General features: G+C 48.3%; 1 protein-coding gene and 1 pseudogene across 6 annotated transcripts in view; one reads left to right on the top strand and one right to left on the bottom strand.

Annotated features, from left to right (window-relative positions):
- Positions 1-325: 325 nt before the first annotated feature.
- LOC108350591 (glyceraldehyde-3-phosphate dehydrogenase pseudogene) lies at positions 326-1,599 on the bottom strand (annotated as a pseudogene).
- Positions 1,600-9,312: 7,713 nt separating this feature from the next.
- Kyat1 (kynurenine aminotransferase 1) overlaps positions 9,313-12,329 on the top strand; it is a 33,747-nt gene continuing 30,730 nt past the window's right edge. For 2 of the 6 annotated variants that reach the window (XM_039105232.2, XM_006233811.4), the window contains exon 1: positions 9,358-9,940. Coding sequence is in view for 1 of the 6 variants with exons in the window: in XM_039105231.2 (XP_038961159.1) it covers positions 12,122-12,193 (72 nt within the window). In the remaining 5 variants the exon portion in view is untranslated. Of the gene's footprint in view, positions 9,941-12,039; positions 12,194-12,329 lie in introns of those variants that run through there. The other 4 variants (XM_039105231.2, XM_008761658.3, XM_008761659.4 and 1 more) reach the window with 4 other exon arrangements.

Genomic DNA, 12,329 nt, shown 5'->3' with positions numbered 1-12,329 from the left:
TTTATTTATTTATTAATTATACAGTGTTCTGCCTGCATGTTTGCTGCAAGCCAGAAGAGGGCACCAGACCTTATTGTGAGCCACCATGTGGTTGCAGGGAATTGAACTCTGGAAGAGCAGACATTGCTCTTAACCTCTGAGCCATCTCTCCAGCCCCCAGGGTAGACTTTTTTTTTTCTTTAAGATTTATTTATTATATATAAGTACACTGTAGCTGTCTTCAGAGACACACCAGAAGAGGGCATCAGATCTCATTACAGATGGTTGTGAGCCACCGTGCGGTTGCTGGTAATTGAACTCAGGACCTCTGGGAGAGCAGTCAGTGCTTTTTTTTTTTTTTTTTTTTTTTTTTTTTTTTTTTTTTTGGGTGCAGTGAACTTTATTGATGGTATTCAAGAGAGAAGGGAGGGCTCCCTAGGCCCCTCCTGTCATTATGGGGTCTGGGATGGAATTGTGAGGAAGATGCTCAGTGTTGGGGGCTGAGTTGGGATGGGGACTCCTCAGCAACTGAGGGCCTCTCTCTTGCTCTCAGTATCCTTGCTGGGCTGGGGTGCGTGGTCCAGGGTTTCTTACTTCTTGGAGGCCATGTAGGCCATGAGGTTTACCACTCTGTTGCTGTAGCCGTATTCATTGTCATACTAGGAAATGAATTTTACAAAGTTGTCATTGAGAGCAATGCCAGCCCCAGCATCAAAGGTGAAGAGTGAGAGCTGCTGTTGAAGTCACAGGAGACAACCTGGTCCTCAGTGTAGCCCAGGATGCCCTTTGGTGGGCCCTCAGACGCCTGCTTCACTACCTTCTTGATGTCATCATACTTGGCGGGTGTCTCCAGGCGGCATGTCAGATCCACAACGGATACATTGGGGGTAGGAACACGGAAGGCCATGCCAGTGAGCTTCCCGTTCAGCTCTGGGATGACCTTGCCCACAGCCTTGGCAGCACCAGTGGATGCAGGGATGATGTTCTGGGCTGCCCCAGGGCCATCACGCCACAGCTTTCCAGAGGGGCCATCCACAGTCTTCTGAGTGGCAGTGATGGCATGGACTGTGGTCATGAGCCCTTCCATGATGCCAAAGTTGTCATGGATGACTTTGGCCGGGGTGGTGGTGGTGGTAAGCAGTTGGTGGTACAGGATGCATTGCTGACAATTTTGAGGGAGTTGTCATATTTCTCGTGGTTCACACCCATCACAAACATGGGGGCATCGGCTGAAGGGACAGAGATGATGATCCTTTTGGCCCCACCCTTCAGGTGAGCCCCATCCTTCTCCATGGTGGTGAAGACACTAGCAGACTCCACGACATACTCAGCACCAGCGTCACCCCATTTGATGTTAGCAGGATCTCGCTCCTGGAAGATGGTGATGGGCTTCCCGTTGATAATGAGCTTCCCATTCTCAGCCTTGACTGTGCCGTTGAACTTGCCATGGGTAGAGTCATACTGGAAAATGTAGACCATGTAGTTGAGGTCAATGAAGTGGTCGTTGATGGCAACAATCTCCACTTTGCCAGATGCAGAGCAGAAGGCAGCCCTGGTAACCAGGCGCCCAATACGGCCAAATCCGTTCACACCAACCTTCACCATCTTGTCTATGAGACCAGGCTAGCACTGCACGAGAAGATGCGGCTGTCTCTGGAAGAGGGAGGAGCAGAGAGCTGCAGTCAGTGCTCTTAACCACTAAGCCATCTCTCTAGACCCAGGGTAGAATCAGGTTCAAAAGTTTAAAAGGCAAGGAGAGGAGCAGTTGGCTTACTAGGCAAAGTATTATCAGCTAAGCTTTAAGTGGATTGGTCCTTTGTAAGGTAAGGGGATGAACGGAGGAGTCTCAGAACATTGCGATATCAATATTCTTGGCTTATTAGTAACATTCTTCAGTGTCAGCCAGAAACACCACAGTGAGTTCATACATAGGTCCAGGAAGGGCTGCCTGGTGGCCGGCTCTGACTCAAGATATTTTAGACATAACACTTCATACTGACCTTAGATTTGATGGCTCCTGCATAAAGCTTTGAGGAATTTCTTAAGTGCCAGGGTCCAGCGTCAACACAGGATCGAAGCTCTCGACTGGAAGCAAGAATATCTGGAAGGCACATAATAAATATACATAGACCACTCTTTGGGTACAAACTGACAGGCAATTTCAAGGCTAGAAGTTCTCTCTCTGCTCTCCCTCTCTTTCTCTCTTACTTGCTTGCCTACAGCTTGAGGCTGCACACACACTGCATTGTGCACTCTGCTTTTCTCCTTTGTGCTTTTCTTCTCTTGAACTCCCACACTCCTACACATCTCTGTTCATTCCCCTTTCCTTCTCACTCTTCATACACACCTCACACATATCTCACACACACCACACGCACTCTACTTTCACTCACACACACAATCTTCATACACACCTCACATTCTCTCTCCACTCACTCTCCACTTGCTCTTTACATGCTCTCACATGCTCACACGTGCTCACAATGCTCACACAAATGCTCTCCCACTCGCTCCCTAGCCATTCTCTTGCCCCAGTCTTTTATTAATAATCTAAAAGCAAGTAAAAGACATTGTATAATCACTGCCAAATCAAATTCAAAAGAATAACTGCATCCCACAAAGAATTAAGAATTACAGTTGTGGGCTGGAGAGATGGCTCAGCGGTTAAGAGCACCGACTGTTCTTCCAGAGGTCCTGAGTTCAATTCCCAGCAACCACACGGTGGCTCACAACCATCTGTCATGAGATCGTATGCCCTCTTCTGGTATGTCTGAAGACAGCTACAGTGTACTTATATAATAAATGAATAAATCTAAAAAAAAAATAATTACAGTTGTTCCCCAAAGTTTCAAGCTTCCCCTCATCCCAGGCCTATGGCCAAAATAATACTAATTGCAAAGTTACCATTATTAAACTTTAACTTTTGACTTATTATATTTCAGAGCTCTGAGGTCAGCTACCTGCGTTTTCCTGTGTAGCTCTAATGATAAATGACATGGGGGTTGGGGATTAAGCTCAGTGGTAGAGTGCTTGCCTAGCAAGCACAAGGCCCTGGGTTCGGTCCCCAGCTCCGAAAAAAAGAAAAAAGAAAAAAAATGACATGGGCAAAGCTGCCAGGCAGTGACCAGAAAGAGCAGGTTAACCCTGAACTCAGTGGTTCCGCTGGCCTTCTGTTCCTTTGCATTGCACACAGTGACTCTTCTAAGAATTGGAGTATTTTGACAGTTTTCCTAGTATATAATGTTATGCATTCTCTACTTCCTGATCCAGGAACCACTCTCAAATGTTGTGCAAAACTTATTTCAAAGCTTCAATACCTTTTCCCTTTCTTGGGTCCAAATATTGGCTCTAATTTATTTTCTAATAATTTCTTTAAACTGGAGCTACCATTGCGCAGTTATTGCATTGTTTCCAAGACGAGAACACACAGCAGGCACCTGGGCCATTAGGGCTGTGCTGTGCTGTGCCCCTATGCCTCAATTTCCAATTGTTAAGAATCATTACATCAAGGAACATCTAGTTTCATAGAATCACCAGAGCAGAAGGAGAAAGAAGTAGGAAAGTCAGATATAATAGAGTAATTATGCAAACCAAGGTCAACTGAAAAAGTCATGCACAAATGAAATCTATACAGGGGCTGTCCAGGGCTAGGTTTAGGAAAAAATGGGAATAACTATTTTTTACAAGGAGCTGCCATGTGCTACTGAGATGTCTCCATCCTGGCATACCCTGTCATGGTATGCTGTCCCCAGCACTTAAGACTATCAAACCTCATAGAGAACACTCCTAACAGACAGAACAAAATAGGGTGTGTGGTCAGCATGTCCTTCAGCCAAGTCACTTCTCTGTGTCAGTGACTGGCAGGCCTGGAACAAAGTGGGGGGGCAGGGCAGATCATGACACTAGCAGGATCATGAGCCACCCCCTGCAGCACAAGATGGCTGCTGGCCCCTTCAGTTAACTTTCCACATCCTGTAAAATCCATGTTTTCCTTCTTGGCCCCAGGCTCCTAGGCTAACAACATTGAGACTCAAATAATATTTACACATACCTAGACCATGAACTTTGTTTTTCAATTAGATTAGAATTTAATATCCAATATATTCTTATCTAAGTTCTAACACATGACTGGTTACCTCTGTTCAGCGCCCATGCTTCTGATCTCTACCATGTTCCTGGGATCCTACTGGCCTTGCTCTATCCCAGAATTCAGTCTGCCTACTGGATGTCCCACCTTCTATTTCCTGCCTAAGCTTATTGGCCAATCAGCATTGTATTGACAGGTGCTGCATCCATACAGTACAGAAGAGATTTTCCCTATAACAATAGTTGAGGCAGGACTACATGAAGTAGGTGAAGAGATGGGAGTGAGTACCCGAACTCCTAGGTGCAAGTCTGATCACCCTTCGTACTTCTGCCCTGGGATATAGATTTAATCTTGTGAGGGACTCCTGTGGGTGCCCACAGCTGCTCTGATTTCAGGAATGTCACCCCAAGTTGTGCCTTGGAGGATAGCATCCCACAACAGAGGGTTATTCCCCCATCCCACCTCTGAAGAGTAAGTCAGAGAAGTCTTTACCTTTGATACCAGGAATCTAAACAATATGAAGGCTGGAGAGATGGCTCAGCTGTTAAGAACACTGACTGCTCTTCCAAAGGTCCTGAGTTCAAATCCCAGCAACCACATGGTGGCTCACAACCATTTGTAATGGGATCCAATGCCCTATTCTGGTGAGTCTGAAAACAGCGACAGTGTGCTAACATAAAATAAACAAGTAAATCTTTGAAAAAAAAAGAAAAAGAAAGAAGCCAGTAACAAGCATGCACCTCCTTGTGTATTTGGGTGGTGTTAGAGCACACCTTTAATCTCAGGATGCCGGTGCATCTGGACTATGAATTGAGTTCTATGGCACTCAGGGCTACACAAATAAACCCTGTCCCAAACAAAACAAAACAAAACAAAAGAAAGAAAGAAGGAAAGGAAAGGAAAGGAAAGGAAAGGAAAGGAAAGGGAAGGAAAGGAAAGGAAAGGAAAGGAAAGGAAAGGAAAGGAAAAAGCCCCTAAATAACAATCTGTACAAAGATCACAGAGATCAGGCTGGAGAGTCTCCTGCCTGCTGTTGTGGGAAACTGAGGAGGGAGGTGGAGTCTGGGAAGGTAGGGATGTTTGCAACGTTATTGGGGGCCCTGCAAGAGGAACAGCAAACCAGCTTTAGAGCTCACAGAATGGAGCCCAGCAGTTAGCAGAAGCAGAGTGCCTTGGAGAGGTACAGCCCGAGGACCGCATGCTCTTACAGAACTTCTGGCCCTCCGTCACCAGGGCCCTCACAATCTGTGAGTTGTATGAAACCTCTAAAGGCACTCTAGCCCATCACCGGGCAGTGTTTTTTTTTTTGTTTGTTTGTTTGTTTGTTTGTTTTTGTTTTTGTTTTTTTTTTGGTTCTTTTTTTTCGGAGCTGGGGACCGAACCCAGGGCCTTGTGCTTCCTAGGTAAGCGCTCTACCACTGAGCTAAATCCCCAGCCCCGGGCAGTGTTATTGACATAATAGTGATTGGTCTTTTACAAGTATTGCTTCTGGAGCAGATTGATTCAGCCACTACCCTCAGAAGGAACCTAGAGCTGTAAATTGTTACTAACAGCCACCAACCACCCTTAGGAAGAACTCAGAGATGTAGATTGTTAGTAAAGTTAGGTTAAGGTGTTTTTACTAGTGGCTTTGACTGGAAAATCTTGGGGACAGGAAGGCACAATTTTGATAATTAAAGGAGAGATTTTTTGAGGTCAAGGAACAAGAAGAATGACTGCTTGACTGACTAGTACTAGCTGACATGGCTTTCTTGCTGAAGAGGGGCTGGTGGTCAAGGTGATGATTAATTTCCTGTACTCATTTTTGCCCTCAGTTTCCTGATAGGATTTAATAAAAAAAAAATCATTAATGGGTAGGTGTGTGCTCTGAGTATTTAAAGTCGAACTGACTGGTTGTACTTTATAGATATATAAAAGTTTAGATTTATGATACTTTTAAGATTTTTCTATAGGATTACTTTTTAAGATAAATAATAAAACGATTAATCCTTCTTTTGTAACCAAAAATTGCAGCCTGCGAGTAAGAGAAAGCGGTTGAGAAAGGGCTTGCGTCCACTCTGTGACACTGATTGGATGCTGATGTTTGTGGGTTCTTGGGAATCATTTGTTTTTCACCTGTAATATGTAAAACGTGTATTCACGAAAGGGTATTGGGAACAGGGTACTTTTTTATGAATACTTACTGTAATCATTAACTTGACAAAAAATAGAATGTAACCACATTATAATTTTTATATTGCTTGAAGGATTTAGGATACTAAGCTGTAAGGGGAAAAATAAAGTTGTTGGAGTGTGTTGGAGCCTTAATTCATTCACAAAGTGTGCATTTCTCCCCTTTTCGATGGCCCCAGAGAATTAAGTTTTGCTTCATCAGAGAAAAGTCTGCTGAGGGATTAATCACCAACACCATCCCCCTCCTCAGTGTGTCTGACCTGTCGGAGCTGGCTTTGCCACATGTTGCACTCTCTGAGCCTTGTGCATTTGTCAACAGGGACAAAGGCCATTGCCACGAGATCGAGTCATGGGTTTGTAGTAAAGGTTACATGGTGGTCTCTGGACAGGTCAGCTTTGGGTTTGGGTACTGAGGCAAGCACTGTAAGGAGTGCATTCTCAAAACCTACTAAAGGGAGCTTAAGCTCTAGAAAGATGAGGAAGTGCTAGGCTTGCTGGCACAAGCTTTAATCCCAGCCCAGGGAGGCTGAAGCAAGTGGATCTCTGTGAGTTCAAGGACAGCCAGGGCTACATGGTAGGATCAGCTCAGTAAACAAACAAATAAACAAATGCATATGACATCCTAAGAGATCTTTTTGGGAAAAAAAAGATGTTTAATCTGAATATCAGAGAAGTCTGGTGCTGGTAACTGAGAATGTAGCCACTGCGACTCTACCCAGGTCTGAATAGACACCAAGGCTGAAATTGTGCACTTCCTGACTTGGGTCCCCTTTCCAAGTGCAACAAAGGTCCCGAGCCTCCACATGTGCACACCGTCAAGTGCTCTTGAGGCTTCCTGCCCCGCCAGCTTCTTCTCACTCTCACCACACTGAGGCTACTGCATACAAAGCTCCGAGAAGCCCTGCGGCACAAGAAGACACCGTAAGCCAGTGAGATGGCCCGTGCCTGCTATCGCAGCACACATAGACGCTGAGTGGGAGGCTGGATCCAGGCCACCCCGAGTTCCACAGAGAGGCCCTGCCTGTCTCACAAAATGGGAAAGAACAAAGAATACAGCAACAAAATTATCTTTCCAGAACTTTCCGACCAGCCGGAGCAGAGGCTGTTTAACAGTGTGTCCACAGTTGCCCTTTCAGCAACACGCACTGACTAATTAGGTCTGAGAGGAGGGAGACAAAACTGTCTCCAAGCAGAGAATTATCTGTCACTGCACGGGCCTTGGCTCCCTCAGTGAGGCTGAGCAGCCCTTACCCCTAGATGACTGCTGTCTAGCTGCATGTTGGCTGTCCCTGCTGAGGCTGCCCCGCCATCTCTCCAGAGTCCTGACATCTCCCTCAACCCCATCGATGCTGTGACACTGAAAGACATCAAGAGCTGCTCTCAGCAGGTCCGTGTGGGACTCTGAGGTACCAGCATCCAACCAGTGCTAATGAACACGATGTCTGAGCCTTTGTAGGGCAACAGAAACTACTGGGCATGATGCCTACCCCACAGACCTTGGCTGTCGTGAGGAGTCCCCTATGGCAAATTCTGCAGTCTTGAAGCCAGACCCTGCCAGGGATCCAAACTTACACCCAGACCGAAAGGGGCCAGTGGAGGGTTCTGGAGGAGTAAGTGGGCATGAGTGAGTGTCCCTGGGGCAGGAACAGTGGTGGGAGAGATTCAGGCAGGAAGCAGAGGGTGTGTTTCCTGGCAGGAGGCAGAGGTGCCATCCAGAGAATGCTATCCCGGGAGGAGAGAAGGGACAAGGGAGGAGCATCAGGGGAGGACCAGGCCATACGAGGACTTCCACTTAAAATCAAGGGCACACTCTCCAGAGGGAGCAAATGCTTAGTGAGACACTGCACGGGAGACAATCCGTTCAGCACCTCACCCAGAGATGAGTATAGATCCCACTGTAGACTTGGGAGGGATGGGAGAAGAGCCGGAAATGAGGCTGCAGACTCACTCGCTCCTCTGGTATCCCTCTTCCAGAAGTGTACCTCTGGCAACCCTGTCCATGCATCCATGGGCACCCTCTCTGGACTACCACGAGGCTCTCTCTGTCCTAACAATGCTCAATCCTCAGCTTCTTTCTATTCCTGATGTCTGTCTCCTCTCAGACTGCGGTGCTGAAGGGGCCAGGGACACATTTCCTAGCATAAGTCCCAGTCCAAGGCAGGCCATTATGACAGGGTAGGTGAGTGAGCCCAGGGATGGAGAGGTGTGGCTTAGGCTCCAGGAACCCACATGTACCCGATCTGGGTCCCTCTGCGGTCTTTGCTGAATAGGTTGTGCTTTGTGGCCCCCACACAAAAACCGGCAATCACTTTTGCTTCTTCCCTTGAAGCTCTTTCAAGTAGCAAGTCAAAAACCCAGCAACCTGCCCAGACTCCTGACTCACAGGGCAATCCCCAGAAGCCTCCACTGTCTGCAAAGGCCACTAAAGTATAAGGAAACTGCTCCATAGCAGGTGTCCTCAGCAAATGAAAACCACTGGGTAGCGGGCAAGTCCTAAATTTTGGTCCCCTGCCTTGTACTCTACAGACCCTGGGAGACAAGAAGGTCCAGAGTCAACATCCAAAACCCAAACAAGCTATAGAACTGGGAAGACGGGGTCAAGCCACCCCAGTATCTCCTCACAACACTACCCTCCAGTCCTTGCTTCCTCAGGACTGCCACAGGAGATCTTAACCTTCACCAAGTGTATGTCCAGGCCACTTCCACTGTCCATAACCTCGAAACACTCTCTTATCCTCCTCCCCTTCCTCCAGTGCTGTCTGCTAGTCTGTGTTCCAGAGAGCAGAACACAGTCAGCAGGGGTTGAAAGTATGGCTGCCATCTTTCCAAGGTAGGTCTTTGAAACTTTCAGGTCCTCTATTCTACGAAATTTAGCTTCCAATTTCATTGTCCTCTGGCTTCGAAAGCTGTGTTCCTTCAGCCTGGGGACATCACTGCTGACGTCCAGCTCTCCCAACCTCACCTCCCTTTATCTGTCACTCTTGCCCAATGCACACATGCGACTGGGGCTAAACCAATCGGTCCTTCTAAAGACCGATTGCAAAGACCAGTTCTCCTGCCCAAGGTAGGAAACAGTCCAGCAGATCAGGAAAGAGGGAGGAGTTCAAGGAGCCAAGTACTAGGGGAGCGCGCCGGGGAGCTGTCCAGAGAACGCCAGGGTGGAACCTCTGGGTAGGGGGCGAGTGCGCGGAGGAGCGCGGATCTGCCAGGACAAGTGCAGCCTGGGGACCGTGGCGGAAACTCAAGTGAAAGGCACGCACGGAAGCCGGGCGCGCGTGATTGGGTTCAGTGAGGTGACAGCGCGCGTCCCTTTTTATACTCGACCCACTCAACAAGGCCCGCCGCTCTCGGCCGCCACGCAGGCAGCCCTAGTCCTGTTTCTGGCTACCCACAGCCAGTCGCGCCGTGGGTCTTTGGCGCCTTGTTTTGTCTGTCACGGTACCGCTTCTTAGGTCTCCGCCCCGGAAGTGATATCACCGAGCGCAAACCCGGGGGTCCCTAAGGCTGCCCCCCCCCCCCCCCGGCGTCTTTAAAGGGAACTCGCAGCTTTGCACTGACAGTGCTCTTGAGCCAAGTTGCTTCTGGGCGGAAGTAGTCCATCTAGGGCTCGGCCTCTTTAAAGAAACAGACTTCTGCAACCTTGGGACTACGTTTGGGGTCGCCGGCTATTGGACGGAGCAGCGCAATTGTTAGCTGAAGCAGGTTAGTTCCTGGTTGCCGTGCGAGGTTTCCTCTAGACCGTGTGTTGAACCTGGCTGGTTTCCGAGCGCTATAGCTTTTTGATGCATGTGCTGTTTGTATGTGATGTGTAGCTTCTCTGAAAGAAGGATCTGTCTCCTGAGAAAAACTTAGAGGGTCTTGGCTGCTCTGCACTCAGCCACGGGGCCAGTTAGGCTAGCTCTCTACACCCACGTCCACTCTCCCAAGGTAGACTGTGCTAACGGAGAATTGTCTGCAGAGCCAGCGCCAATAGTCTCTGCGGGTCCTTCTGGGTTCTGTCGGTTCCCGGGCTGCACGGCAATTGGATTCAAGTACTAATGTGGGACAACTTTCAAGATAACTTAGGTTTTAAAAAAAATTGACCGGACAGAAAGAATAGCCTTTGGCCCTACTTCCACTGTCTAGAGCTTCGGACAATGGTGTGTGCGCCAACTTTTTGCTAATGTGTATACATTGTTAACTGGTTGACTGGCACAAGGGAACAGAAGTTCTGGACGCACTATCGAGTGCACGAGTTTATTCTTCGAAAGAAAAGGATGAAATCATCTGCTGAGTCAATTCCTAAGTGAGTTCAGGTCTCCTCCTAGAGGTCTTGTTGCTTCTCTTTAATGAAGGAGGCACCAGGCTGGGGGCAGTTAGGGGATTTAGTTGGTGTATCACAACCAGCACGGAAGAAGCCGGAAAGCTGAGCACAGGGGGCTTTAGCCTGCTTTAGTCAGATGTGCAAAACCCATGTTCTACCAGGTGTAACACAGGCATGCCGCATGAACTGTAGGAAAAATGGGGCTGGCAAGAGGACTAGCTGAAGGAGAGGATGAAGGAAAGAGAACAGTGACAGTGCCTGGGACTGCACCATCACCCTTGAACACATGTGACCACAACGGCAGACACTGAATGGCCCCACAGGCTCACCTTTTTTATACACTTTTTTATACACATTGGCTCTATTTACCGATGGGTGTGGCACGGAGTTTGAGAAAAGATTCCCACAGGTCCTCACTCCCCTCATATCCGCAGGAGGCTTTGAGGACACCAGGTCTCTCCCTCTGCTCCCTGGGAGCCTTAGAGCTAATTTTTGGATGTGTAGTCTAACTAGGTGGTGGAGGAGGGGAGTAAGGGTCTCACAGTGAACAGGACACGTACCACCCTATGTTTCTGTGAGAGCAGCGGACAACTCGGCAGTCACTTCCTGGGTTGAAAACTTTTGCATAGAACAAGGAACAAGACTGGGCAGAGTCAGAGGGGGAATTCTCCAAGACTGTGACAGAGAAGAGTATAGAAGTCCATCCCAGCCTTCCCTGAGAGTCCTAAGTGTCTAGTTCAAGGTGCACATTGTTAAAGCATGTGCTGGTCAGAGAACTCCAGTCTATTTTCTATGACACAGTTCTTCATAGCTGAGCTTCCATTCCACCTACTCCTCCGTCTCCACTTTACCTCAGTAACCTCAAGGCCTGACTCCTGATTCTAATCCAGATGGAGTAGGGGGCAGGGGACAGGGGACAGGGGATGCAGGGAGACGCCAGAAGCCCACAGGAGACTTAATAGCAACGATGTGTTCTTTACCTTGCCCACCTGGACAGACCTTGCAGTCTTTGTCCCCTCACCGCCACACACCCCCCCCCCCTTGCCAGCAGCCCTCCTGGTGACAAAAATAAAGGTGTCACCTGTCAGGACTAGAGGCTTTGTCTTCCTGGTTTGTTTTGTTTTGTTTTACCAGCTGAGTTCTCAAATTGCCAAGGAACAGTGACACTGAGCTCTTTATTAAGGGCCTGACCCTGCCTCTGTGGCCAAGAGGCCAAATCGCTTTGGCTTAGCTGGAAAGGGCCAGTCCCAGCAGATAGTGGGCCCCATGGACTCCTGGCTACTGAAAAGTTTCTACCTCCTTATGGGCGGTGGGGGATAGACGGTGGGGGCTTGAACTGAAAGAAGCTCAGGGCTGGGGACTTTCTGTACTTTTCTGAGACTCTACTTCTGGGTAAGTCCTTTCCCTGCTCCAACCCTCATTTTCTCTACCTAAAAGGTTAGAGGGCTGTTCTCCAAGGTGCCAGATGGCCCCACTACATTCTGTTATGTCTGCCCAGGGAGTGAGTGTTCAGTTTCGGTTCAGCATCTTATGGAGGGAACAAGGAACAAACTGCCTGCTATTTGTTACACCTGAGGCTGATGCTGATCCCTGTGGACTGGGAACCTTCAGTCAGAGCTGCAGAAGCCACTTTGTTCTCAGCCCATTCCAAGGTGAGGGGCCCCCAGTCTCCATCCTGTGTGGCTTAGCTGTCAGGCTAGGATTTCTCTCGGGGGATATTTATATTATGGAACCTCTTTTTTACCGATTAAAAAAGGGGACTGGGGGCTGGGGATTTAGCTCAGTGGT

Source organism: Rattus norvegicus, chromosome 3, assembly GCF_036323735.1.
Source record: "Rattus norvegicus strain BN/NHsdMcwi chromosome 3, GRCr8, whole genome shotgun sequence".
NCBI classification, from domain to species: Eukaryota; Metazoa; Chordata; class Mammalia; order Rodentia; family Muridae; genus Rattus; species Rattus norvegicus.
This window is presented reverse-complemented; position numbering and strand designations above follow the sequence as displayed.